Here is a 12,636-nt window from a genome sequence, read left to right on the forward strand (position 1 = left end):
AAGGATTATGAAACAAAGTGTGGGGTTTTGTTTGTTTGTTGTTTTGTGCCCACTTTCTGAGTGGATTAAAGCTGTAAACTAATGAATCCTTGATATATGCACTAGAGTACCATGGCACATCCAGGACAACTGTTGCCATTCTCACAGGTCCGCGTCCTGGATTGGACCCCACCTCCACATTCAGCACTGCATTTAGCCCAGGGACCCCACACTGTCCATAATACTGGCAGAGGACATGGCATCTTCTTGTTACACATCCTAAAAAGAGAGGTGACAGTGTTCACACTTTTACTGCAAAGCAGAGCTGATCACAAGTGCACTTTCACCCCATGAGTAAATTCTTGCTTATCTGATCTCACACAAAAATTCTACCCTTCTGAAATGGCGTAGGCACATTTCGTCCTCACCTTGTCTCTCGATCGTGGCCAACACAGACTCGACCACTGTGCCGAGGTGAAGGATTGTTGCAGGATCGATCCCTCACTTCAAATCCAATACCACAACTGCTGCTGCACTGGCTCCAAGTGGACCAGGGAGTCCAGCCACCATTCCTGATGGACAACACCATCACAGCAGAAAAGACATGGTACTGACTTACAAAATTCATACAAAATGACCCCACTCATATAATCTTTTCTTAGGGAATACTTGAAGTGCACACTAACTAACAACTGTTAATGCTCATATGATCTGAATCCACTTAATTCAGGAAAGTTTTTTTAAAGGTGTCCATAAAGACTGGATAAATAAGAAAATATTACTTCTGGTGCATTTAATAATATACCTCTGACTGTTTTATCCCACCTAGAAATTTTTTGTTTGTTTTTACTCAGAACAAAAAAGGAAACATAAATGGAAACCATCCAAAATTGGAAAGAGAAAAAAAAATCTCAGAGTTTGTCCTGTGATCAACTCTGAACATTTGTCCACTTTTTTATTTTTAGTTTGGAGTAATAGTTTTTTTGTTTTTGTTTTTTCTTGATAGCCGTTCAGGCCATGGTGATGGAGTTCTCTCTTCTAAATCATTCATTTACTCACGAGAAGATATAGCAAATCAGCTCAGACTGCTGACTGGCCAGCATACACACCACCTGGTAGCTACACAAGAACATGCAGTAGCATATAGGCTACTCAGTGGGCAATCCCAGAGGGTCTCTCCCCACTGTATGGAATGGGCCACAATTACCACCCATTGTGTAAAATGATGGCAATCCAACTACCTGGAGGTCCTTCTTGTTCCTCTGTGCCATGACATTTAGCCTCCAGCCCAGTCCATACCCTACAGATGCCTCTAAGGTGACCATCAATGACACACCTCATGGTCTGTGCTCGGGAGTATGCGGTGGCTGCCAGTCAGCACAATCAGAGGCAATGAGGAGGATCTTTCAATATGGTGCTCCTACAGGAAGAGGAGGTAGTCAGGGGCCTGCTGACTTTGCACCAAGGTTTTGGCAGGATCCGAGACAATGCTATCCAGTTTCGGACTCTGGCCACTCCCCAAAACACATTCCTTCATGAACTGGTAGCGCATATCAAAGATCACCTGTCACTATTTGAGCTGCCCGAAGCTGCATTTACAGTGCACCTGGAAAGTATTCACAGCTCTTCACTTTTTCCACATTTTGTTATGTTACATCTTTATTCTAAAATGGAGAAAATTATTGTTTTTCCCCTCAAAATTCTACTCACAAGACCCCATAATGATAACACAAAGCAGGTTTTTTTTTTTTTGAAAATTTAGCAAATTTATTAAAAATAAAAAACTAAGAAATCTCATGTACATAAGTATTCACACCCTTTGCTCAGTACTTTGTTGATGCACATTTGGCAGCAATTACAGCCTCAAGTCTTCTTGAATATGATGCCACAAGCTTGGTGCACCTATCTTTTTGCAATTTTGTCCATTCCTCTTTGCAGCACCTCTCAAGCTCCATCAGGTTGGATGGGGTGCGTCGGTGCACAGCCATTTTCAGATCTCTCCAGAGATGTTCAATCACATTCAGGTCTGGGCTTTGGCTGGGCCACTCAAGGACATTCGCAAAGTTGTCCTGAAGCCACTCCTTTGATATCTTGGATGTGTGCTTAAGGTTATTGTCCTGATGAAAGATAAAACGTTGCCCCAGTCTGAGGTCAAGAGTGCTCTGGAGCAGGTTTTCATCCAGGATGGCTCTGTAAATTTCTGCATTCATCTTTCCCTCAATCCTGACTAGTCTCCCAGTTCCTGTCACTGAAAAACATCTCCACAGCATGATGCTGCCACTACCATGCTTCACTGTAGGGATGGTGCCTGGTTTCCTCCAAACATGATGCCTGACATTCACGCCAAGAAGTTCAATCTTTGTCTCATTAGACCAGATAATTTTGTTTCTCATGGTCTGAGAGTCCTTCAGGTGCCTTTTGGCAAACTCCAGGAAGGCTGCATTGTGCCTTTTACTAAGGAGTGGCTTCCGTCTGGCCAGTCAAACCTGATACAGGCCTGATTGGTGAATTGCTGCAGAGGAGGCTGTCCTTCTGGAAGGTACTCCTCTCTCCACAGAGGAATGCTGGAGCCCTGATAGAGGGACTGTCAGGTTCTTAGTCACATCCCTGACTCAGGCGCTTCCCCCTGTTCACTAGGAAGATTCCTAGTGGATCTGAACTTCTTCCATTTACGGATGATGGAGGCCATATTGTGCTCGTTGCAACCTTCAAAGCAGTAGAAATGTTTCTGTACCCTTCCCCAGGTTTGTGCCTCGAGACAATCCCCTCTCATCTACAGACAATTCCTTTGACTTTATGCTTGGTTTGTGCTCTGACGTGCACTGTCAACTGTGAAACTTTATATATAGACAGGTGTGTGCCTTTCCAAATCATGTCCAGTCAATTGAATTTACCCCAGGTGAACTCCAATTAAGCTGTAGAAACATCTCAAGGATGATCAGTGGAAACAGGATGCAACTGAGCTCAATTTTGATCTTCATGGCAAAGGCTGTAAATACTTATGTACATGTGATTTCTTAGTTATTTTTAATAAAAAAAAACTTTTTTCAAATGTCATTATAGGACATTGTGTGTAAAATTGAGGAAAAAATGATTTTCATCCATTTTGGAATAAGGCTGCAATCTAACAAAATGTGGAAAAAGGGAAGGGCTGTGAATACTTGCCGGATACGCTGTACCTGTTGGGTTTGGCCATCAAAATAAATCGTCTCCATCTTCTGACACATAACCCACCAAGCTCCGGTGTCTACGTTATCTCCTGAGTAACCCAAGTAGGTCGGACCATCCTTGCCGTCACCTGAGGAATGGGTAGATGGAGCGGCGGATGAAAATGGGCCTTTGCATAAACTGTGCGGCCTTGTGCCATTACATCGTTGGGCACCCGTGAAAAGGCAAGGCTCACCTATAGACAAAGGATGTCTGGTGAGCCGCTCAACTACAAGGTCCTCCACCATTGATCCTATTACTCTAGCCACCCTGGTTATCTCTTCTGGTCCCTCAAGCTGGGTGGAACCAATGATTCCAGAACAGATGAGGATGTGATGGATTGAAATCTGGCTCAAGTGAATACCTGGAGTCTAATGCACTGGATCGCCGACTGTTCCAGTTCAAAGTCTTATGAGAGGTTATCACAAAGAGCATCTATAATTTCATAAAATACACCCTCCTTTGAATCCATTAGTTTTTGGTTATCCCTGGCTTTGACTCCATACGCCATTAATTGAATGGTCCACTTATTAACCTTATTAACTGCATTAACTTATTAACGCATTGCAAATCTATTTGCATAATCAGTCATGTTTGATCTGTAAGTTCAAGCCACCAGCAGCTGGCAACCCCCTGACTTGACTTTACTGGGGTGCCTATGGTATATCTAGATGTAAAAAGAAGTATTCAGTAAGAGTCTAAATATGGCTCCCCACCTCATCCATCATACAACTGTATAATCAACTTCCAATATCATCTCTTCCAAAAGGGAGTCTTTATTTCTTGTCTCAACCCAAGCTCCAGGTAATGGCATAGTACATCCAAGGGAGGCCCACTGCGGGTATGAGGGGTGATTGGGAAGTTTTGAGCCTGGCCCATAAAAAGTAGGGCGTGGTTCTCCATCCTTTGCATTCTGAGAAACCAGCATTCTTGAGAATGTGTGAAATTTGGACTCACTGGGTGCAATGTTGAGAAATGGTGGTTTCTCAGAATACAAAAGATAGAGAACCACGCTCTAATTAGTCAGGCTCAAAACATCTCAATCGCCCCTCGTCATTTTTACGATGTCATGAGAGCCTGCCCACACATGTGTATTGTGGTGGCGTGTTGAGAGGTGATGTTCTTCATGGCACAATATGTGTCCTGCAGCTGTGAGAAGTGATGACACAGTGGTCAGGTGCAGCTGTGACTGAATGGTCATCGGCGTGCACATTGAGACGTAGTTGGGGGCAATCCAAAGTTGATCGAGTATGTTTTTTTCTCTATTTCATCATTGCTTGCAGATGTGCACCACCATGTGACACACATGTGGAGCACGTGACAATATCTGTTCCTCAACTTTGCATTGCAGACGTGGCGGCTGGGATGTGGTGTGGCGCATGCTGCAGAAATGCAGTCACTGGCCGTGGGTCGTGGTCAGTTCCCTCCCTGCTTGATTTTGAATGACATCCAACGCATGATGTGATCACATGTCAACCATGGACCCCTGACAAACACATAACTGTAATGGGTGTGAGTGCATGTGATCATGTCAGTATGGACATCACATCACTGACGTGCTGTCCAGAGTAGCAACGCAGTCACATGAATGGGCTCATGGCTCCAGGATGCACCTGATCTGTCAGTCAGGCTGTCACATGATGACAGATCGTGTGAACGTTGCAATCGCGTGTCACGTGACGTGCCTATCCAATCGGATGTTGCGGTGGTGCTGGGACATGCAGTTGGAGCAGCAGGGTTTTTATTTTTATCTCTGTTGTGGTGGTGTGGCCATGCTCCTGGCTGGTGATTCAACCTCCAACGGGACATGCTGGATATGCCATTATGAGTGTTCCACAGCTGCCAGCTGTTCCATTATTTACGCGACAGCCGTCCAAATGTGCATGCTGCACTGACAGCAATGGCACTGCACTCTAGCCGCCGTTCGAGCCTTTGCCACCTCAGCCACACCTCAACAATGTCAGCTCGTGGTGTGGGGGGAGCGATGACACACTTGCATGCCATTGCTGTTGTTGGGAGGGGGCACACTGCACACTCATGCAGCATTTGTGTTGCTGGGGGAGCAGCGGCACACTCGGGCACCATTTGAAGCTAGCTGGGGTAAGACACATTCGAGGAGACACCACACACTTGCATACCATTTGTGTTCCTTGGGGGAAAACAGCACACTCGCGGGGCACTTAAAAAATGCAGGGCAGCCAGCTTGAAAGTGGTTGCCTGCTCTCTACTTTTGTGCTGGCTGTGCGAATGGCTCTGCATTTTCTACGTGTCCTGCGAGTGGTGTTGGATGTTCGTGGGTGCCACCTGGACTCCGGCCAACTCCAGTCAAGAATGGGTCGAATGGGCACTCTTACACCATTTGCCGTCATTTGGCTGCTGGTGGGAAGGCTGCCTTGATCACATCATTCGGCCAGGGTTCGACATGGCTGATGATTTCATGCAGCCCCTCGTCTGCGGCACAATATGGCTGACCTGCATTTGACATGCCGTGCAAATGTGAGCAAGATCAGATGGCAATGCGACCTCATCTTGCCTGCTGTACAAATGGGTTTCTAGTGCAAGCAACATGCAAATGTAGAGTGCATGTGCTGTGTCTGAAGTGATGTGGCTACTGCTGTATGAGGCGTTCGAGGCAGCTCCGATATTTCAAGAGTGGCATTCGAATTGTCCTCCATGCGCCATTCGGCCTCAGTTGTGTTATGTGTGACGGAGCCATGAATGTTGTTCTGTGTGATCAACCTGTCAACACCATACCAGCTGCCATCCTCCAAAAATAAAACCCTTAAAACCCTTGTTCTTGGAGATGAGACTCCAGACAGCTTTCCCACAACTGCTTCATAGTATGCGCTACTTTACAATGAAAGACAGTTGCAAAGTTACACACACGCAGAGCTGAAACAGGAATCTTTCTTTAAGAGGTTTTAGATTTGCTAGGTATTTTTATGGAGTCTGAAGTGCTCATCCTGCTGCCAAACTCCAAAAATGGTTACCCACGAGCTGGAGGAGCACCTATAGTTTCCACACAGGAAACTTTGCTGAATCAAATTTACTCTGCTGGAATAGCATTTGATTCCAGTCTAAATAGAGTGAATCAGCTCACCAGGTGTCGCAGACTGAAAGGCCCCCCCCCCCATCCTAAACACTGGTCCGCCACTGTGCATGTGTCATTCTGTAGTCCAGCAACCCGAGTAACACAGAGTCTCTCCACCCAAAGTGATCAGATGGATTAATGGGATTATTAACTGTCAGATGACAAGGTAAAACCTCTTAAATCATTCTAAAGTCAGTTTTAAGCATAAACGAGGCTTTAAACGGTGATGCATTGAAATGTCCGACATGCAGTGAGTGCATCAGCTAACAATTTGATCGCTTTCTCTGTCTGTTATTATGGAATAACGCTGAATTTATGTGGACAGGATTGTTGTACAAAAGCTTCAGATATCTTTCGTTGAGATAGATGATGACTGGAGTTCAGTTTGAAGCAGAAACGAGGTGATAATCAGTGAACCGTGGCTGATGACGTAAGCGCAATGAAGGCAGGGCTGACGGAGGACCGTTCGGTCGGTGACGCCGTCTGGTCAATGCAAGTGGTTTTGGAGGTCACCGGCCGATGAAGCCAACAAGACCACATCATCTGCCCACCAAACCGGAAACCCTCCTCCCCCGACTATGCCTTGACATCCTGTCCATGAATATCACAAACAGGATTGGTGACAAGGCGCAGCCCTGGCGGAGGCCAACCTCCACCGGAAACGAGTCCGACTTACTGCCGAGCACCCGAACAGCTCTCGTTTTGTGAGTACAGAGTTTGGATGGCCCTGAGAAGGGACCCCCCTCACTCCATACTCCCGCAGCACCTCCCACAGTATCTCCTGGGGTACCTGATCATATGCCTTCTCCAAGTCCACAAAACACATGTAGACTGGGTGGGCATACTCTCAGACACCATCCAGGATCCTTGTGAGTGTAAAGAGCGTTGTTCCTCTTCAATCAGAGGTTCAACTATTGGCCGAACCCTCCTTTCCAGCACCCTGGAGTAGACTTTACCAGGGAGGCTGAGTAGGTCACACTATTCGTCATGACCTGAAGAATAAATCTAGTTTGGTTGTCCTCAGGACAAACTTGGAAACATCACGTAATCGAACAGAAACAAACGCCATCTTTTTCTATCTGTATTTAAGTAAAGGTCAATATTTATTTATATGTTATTGACAATTTATGCAGTTTGATAAGTTGGAAGTATCGTGAATGTATTACACAGTTCTTTTAAGAATATTGCCTGGATAAGTTATCATAACACCAAAGATTCAAAGTTATATATCTTTAAACTGTAAATTTTATTTTTCTGAAGACTAAGTGAAAAAAACAGAACTGAAATTATCATACCAATTTACTGAATTCATTTCGATTTGTATAGCGCCAAATCACAACAAAGCTGCCTCAAGGCACTTCACATGACTAAAGCTGGGCATACACTGTACAATATTTTCAATCGTTGTACTTGGCTCCAGCTCAAACTGTGCGACAAAACTGCAGGGGTTAAAAGTTCAGAGCGCACGATTCATGTTCTCACACTGTACGGCCCGATGCTCTGATGCGAGCTGACTGCTCACATTGTACGTTCAAAAACCACACGTCAGAAGCTTTTTTTTCTTTTAAAAAAAAAAATATTTCATGCCTATCAGCGCGCACAATGAGTGGGCGGAGACTGAGCGCATATGCGCGCGCGCACACAGCAGACAGCAACATGATTCATGAGAGGACGGTAAAAAAGAAAACAAACATTCATAACAGGTGTTGCTACTTACACTGTTGTATAAATAAACTATATTTCATACGGAGTCATACAGCTGTGCAAGGTGTAGCAACTTACTCCCTCATCTGTCGTAAATCCTGTTGTCTGCTGTGTGTGTGTGCGCGCGCGCATATACGTTCAAGTCTCCCCCACCTGATTCCACTCACTGTGCACGTTGATAGGCATGAGCTTTAATATGTTATTAGGTTATTGCGAGGGAACGCAAAAAAAAAAAAAAAAAAACTTTATATTACTTATTTACTTTACTTATTTTCTATGTGTTTTTCTGTACTGGGTGGTTATTGTGTTTTGTGTGCCAGTACGCAAGCTGCTGAAACTAATTGCTCCTGGTGGGATGAATAAAGTTGTCTAAGTCTAAGTCTAAAACTTTACATGAGATCACTGTTTGCTCTCTCCGGTGTTTGCTCATGGACATTGCGTGAGGTAATCAGCGCGTAGACACTTGTAGTGCTTCAACAGCGCTGAACCCTCATGAGTCACGACGGCCGACCAAAATATCAAGCAGGTTTGATTTTCATCCGACCATACGATTCCCAATCGGGAGGTGGTCGTGAGATGTTAAACGCAGCTCGTTACTCCATGTAGACTGCACGATGCAGGACGCACGATTAAGTTGTAACTCGGCGCAATCCAAAAAATTCTCGCACAAATGAAAAATCGGCTGAAAAAGGGCCAAAACTCGCACAGTGTAAGCCCGCCTTAAGGTCTAACCTTTCATCCCCCGAGCAAGCACACAGGTGACAGTGCAAAAACTCCCTCTGGTGATAATGAGGAAGAAACCTCAGGCAGGCCAGACCCAGAGGGGTGACCCACTGCTTAGGCCATTCTAACAATTACAAGGTTTTTACAGATTGTACAAGAGTTTTCCTTACAAACAGAAAAAACAGAAGAGCAACAAAAACAACTCCTTAACTGAAAATAAAGTAGAGTCCATCCCGATGGGTCTCTGATATATAGGCATCCACGTCTAGCACCAGTAGGCTGCAGGGCACAACCTCCAGTCAGTGGTGCAACAGGCATAGCATACCGAGGTCAGTCCAGCACCCTGGTATGCAGGGCCAAGATCCATCATTAGTGTTGTCAGTGCCTCAGACAGATAGAAAAAGAGCAGAACTAGTCGGCCAGAAATAACTGCACCTGAGGCGTTAATTCACCAGCAGTAAATCAACAGGAAAGCAAAGATACGGCTAAGGTGGTCACTGGCAGCTAGACCTGTGCTTCACTATAACAGACCCAGAATTTAGTTGTCGTGAGACAGAGACCTGTTCTGTTGCTAATAATGTAAATTAAAAGGAGAGGAAGCATAGTTCCATACTACACTGGTATGCTAGCCGTACGAGAGGGAGAATAGATATAGCATCTTTAGTCTGGACTTAAATGTTTCTACGGAATCTGACTGTTTTATCTTTGCAGGGAGATAAAAGTTATTAGCAGAAACTTAAAATTGGACCTCACAGAGACAGGAAGCCAATGAAGGGAGGCCAAATTTAGTGCAATATGGTAAACTTTCTGCTTCTAGTCAAAATTCTGGCAGCAACATTTTGAATGTTGTGGAAGAGAATGTACCTGGAACAGTTTGCCACCTGGATGGTTGGACCGCTACATTCAACTCCACCACACTGAGCAACGGGTCCATCACATGAGCGGGATCGACACACACAGCTGCTGATAGAGCCTTCACCATCACCATGGTTACAGGGTTGCCAAGGTGTCCAAGGGCCAAAGCCACCATCCTGTGTCATATTCCTCACCTCCAGAAAAATTTGATTTGATATCAAAGGTCACACCCAAACACATATAAATCATTCAGTTTTGAGCATGTCCCTCAGCTACAGTGTTGTCAGAAGTACACCTACGGTGCAGGAAACCCAAAACAAGCAATCACACAAACAAAAAAATATGAAAAAATGACAACGCATCAACAGCCACTCATCATAAAAGTATCAACATAACATTTAGGGTATAATGATAAGAACTAATTATCTGTATCAGTGAAAGCGTAGAATTTGTTGAGACATTCACATGACCTGGCAGTGACATGTCTCTCATTCCTCAGACTTTGAGATCAAGGGATATCTGAGAACATCTTAGCCCAGAGTTATGAAGTTGTTTGACAAAGGTGGTGCCAGTAACTTTGCAGAAGAGTACTTAGCCAAGTACTTAGCATCCTGGTGCTTCTGTTGTATGCCATGGTTATGACACTTGGACGCTAATCAGTGCACTAAAGTCACCATTGGATGTCCACTGGATACCACTGGCATGACTTTGTTTCAAAGAACAGTTACTTCAGGAGACTTAGATAAGAAGTATCATTTGCATTATAAGGGAATGTTACTATGACATTTTGGCCATGAGGCGCATTTCTCTGCACATCTAGCATGCAGATGCCACAGTATGGAGGACCTCAGTGGATGAAGGAGGTCAAGGGAATGACTATGTTTCACCTGGCTCCACTAGAGGTGTGGTTTCTCCATCCTTTGCATTCTGACAAACCAACATTCTGGAGAATGTGGAAAATTTGGACTCACTAGGTGCAATGTTGAGAAATGCTGGTTTCTCAGAATGCAAAAGATGGAGATGGAGAGATGGGGTTAGTTTTGAGAGGTAGTGATGTGCTAGTTCTCTGCTTGGGTGGTTGTCATCAGGACCCAATCTCAATGGTTCCATAGTGAATACAGCGACATGCAACACCAACATAAGCTCTTCAACCTGACCTCAGTAACTTCAAACAATAGGAATAAAAGGATGTATGGTGTCTTTAGTCCTTAACCTCAAGAGGCAGACATTAGGAGCATTAGTGTCAAAACAAGATAATGTGAAATATCTCCAAGTTTACCTTCATTACCACATTTTAAGAATCCCAAACTTTAAAGTTAAACCATCAAATTTGATACTCCAAGATAGGTGTGTGTGTGTGTGTATATCCTACTGGGCACTGCGTGATGTTTTGGGTCCACTGGTTCATGTTGGAACTGTGTTCGATGGTGGTGCAGCGTTTCTTTTTCAGATCCCAACCACAATAGGGGTCCCGTGCGTCGAGGCAGTGCCTACAACATGAGTTCAGACAGTACACTCACATCCAAAATAATCTAGAACATTTCTTAATTTCTCATTCACTCCACATTCAAAACAGTTGACTGCTCGATTTTCACATGTAAGATGAATTTCATGTAAGCATGAATGGTTTGACTGAATGGTTTTAACTAAAAACTTTCAACTACAGCACACTCAAATGCTATGTCTTGTGCTTTGTTAGACAATATAGGGAGTCATGCTCCACAGTAGGCATGTGAATCTCATCACTGACAACGATCGATACACACCTCGATACACTACCAGTGATATGATATATATAGCAGTACTGACGATACAATTCGCCGCTGTTCAATGTGATTGATATGTATTTTGATGGTGATTCAATTCCTCACAATGTGATACGACGCAATTCAACATGATGCAAAGAAATTATACCCAAAACTTTAAATAGAAAATAAGAAGCTGCAATTCAGTATGGTTACTATGGTATTCTCTTCTGATTCTACTAGAGGCAGAGGATTTGTTTTACTCCTTATAAGCAGCAAATTTACCAGATTCAACATTAAGAACAGGAATTGGTTTCGTCATATGTGGAACTTGTTTAATCACACTGTCAGAACTCAAACAGTAAACAGTAAGACATCATTACCTCTCAATGAGTTACTTAAATTGAGTCACTCATTGACAGAGTACTGCCTTGACAAAAGTAATTTGAAATATTTTTCTCACCACTTTTGCTGGAGATCGGTTTACAATCTGCCTCAGAAGAATATTCGAGTTAGGGGGAGCAGCAGTGGCTATGCCATTCTTTCCAAATGACCTGCATCTTGTCAAGTTTCCATCTTTTTTAAGAAAGCAATGTATCTCCAAACGCCTGATTTAAATGTTTTAGGTGCATCAACATCTCATCCAACTGCTTGCACCGGACCAGGACCAAAGTGTTATACTTTTATTGTGAAAAATCTCGTGAACAAACAAATCTGCTGCAGAATTGTTGCATTTCTTCCGAACATACCGTGATTTTTTGTCAACCTTAAAATCAAGTCACTGTGAGACAAAATCACAATTATGGAATCTTTGCAATTAATCCACAGTTCACAGGACTGATTTAAATGTTAATGTGTTGATACTGCTTTTGGACGCATAAGAGGTCACAACAACGCATTATTGAAGTGGACCGTGTTGGCTGATGAAGACTGCGAAGGCAGTCATTTGTGGTGGAGCCGCAAAGCAATCCACAAATCCACGTGATACACACAAAAATCTGATTTTGGAGGGAAAATTTTAAAAAAGCAAAAATCTGCGTTCCTGCGGAAAACTTCTATGGCTGATGACATTGGTTACCAGATGTTAACTGACCATCATGATGAACTCTTTTGAGCATCAGTATGATTTTCTATGCAGCTGCTGTGTGCAACTTCAAGAGAAGTAAATTCAGTAGGACGCAGTTGTTACAATTTATGTATTTATTACTTAGTTTGTGCAAAATGTGTCCCCTAAATTGCAGAAATGAATATCACTATGTTTGTACATGTGTTAACACTTGCTTTCTGATCACTGCATAGATGTACATCTGACTCCAAATTTGGACAAATAAG

At 43.7% G+C, this 12,636-nt stretch overlaps 1 protein-coding gene across 1 annotated transcript in view; it reads right to left on the reverse strand.

Moving 5' to 3' along the window:
• Nucleotides 1-12,636, reverse strand: part of LOC117513790 (semaphorin-5B-like) — a 145,128-nt gene that overhangs the window by 24,211 nt on the left and 108,281 nt on the right. Inside the window, 4 exon segments of the mRNA XM_034174021.1 lie at nt 111-258; nt 408-551; nt 9,569-9,753; nt 10,932-11,049. Coding sequence (XP_034029912.1) covers nt 111-258; nt 408-551; nt 9,569-9,753; nt 10,932-11,049 — 595 coding nt within the window.

This window comes from Thalassophryne amazonica, chromosome 1, assembly GCF_902500255.1.
Source record: "Thalassophryne amazonica chromosome 1, fThaAma1.1, whole genome shotgun sequence".
NCBI classification, from domain to species: Eukaryota; Metazoa; Chordata; class Actinopteri; order Batrachoidiformes; family Batrachoididae; genus Thalassophryne; species Thalassophryne amazonica.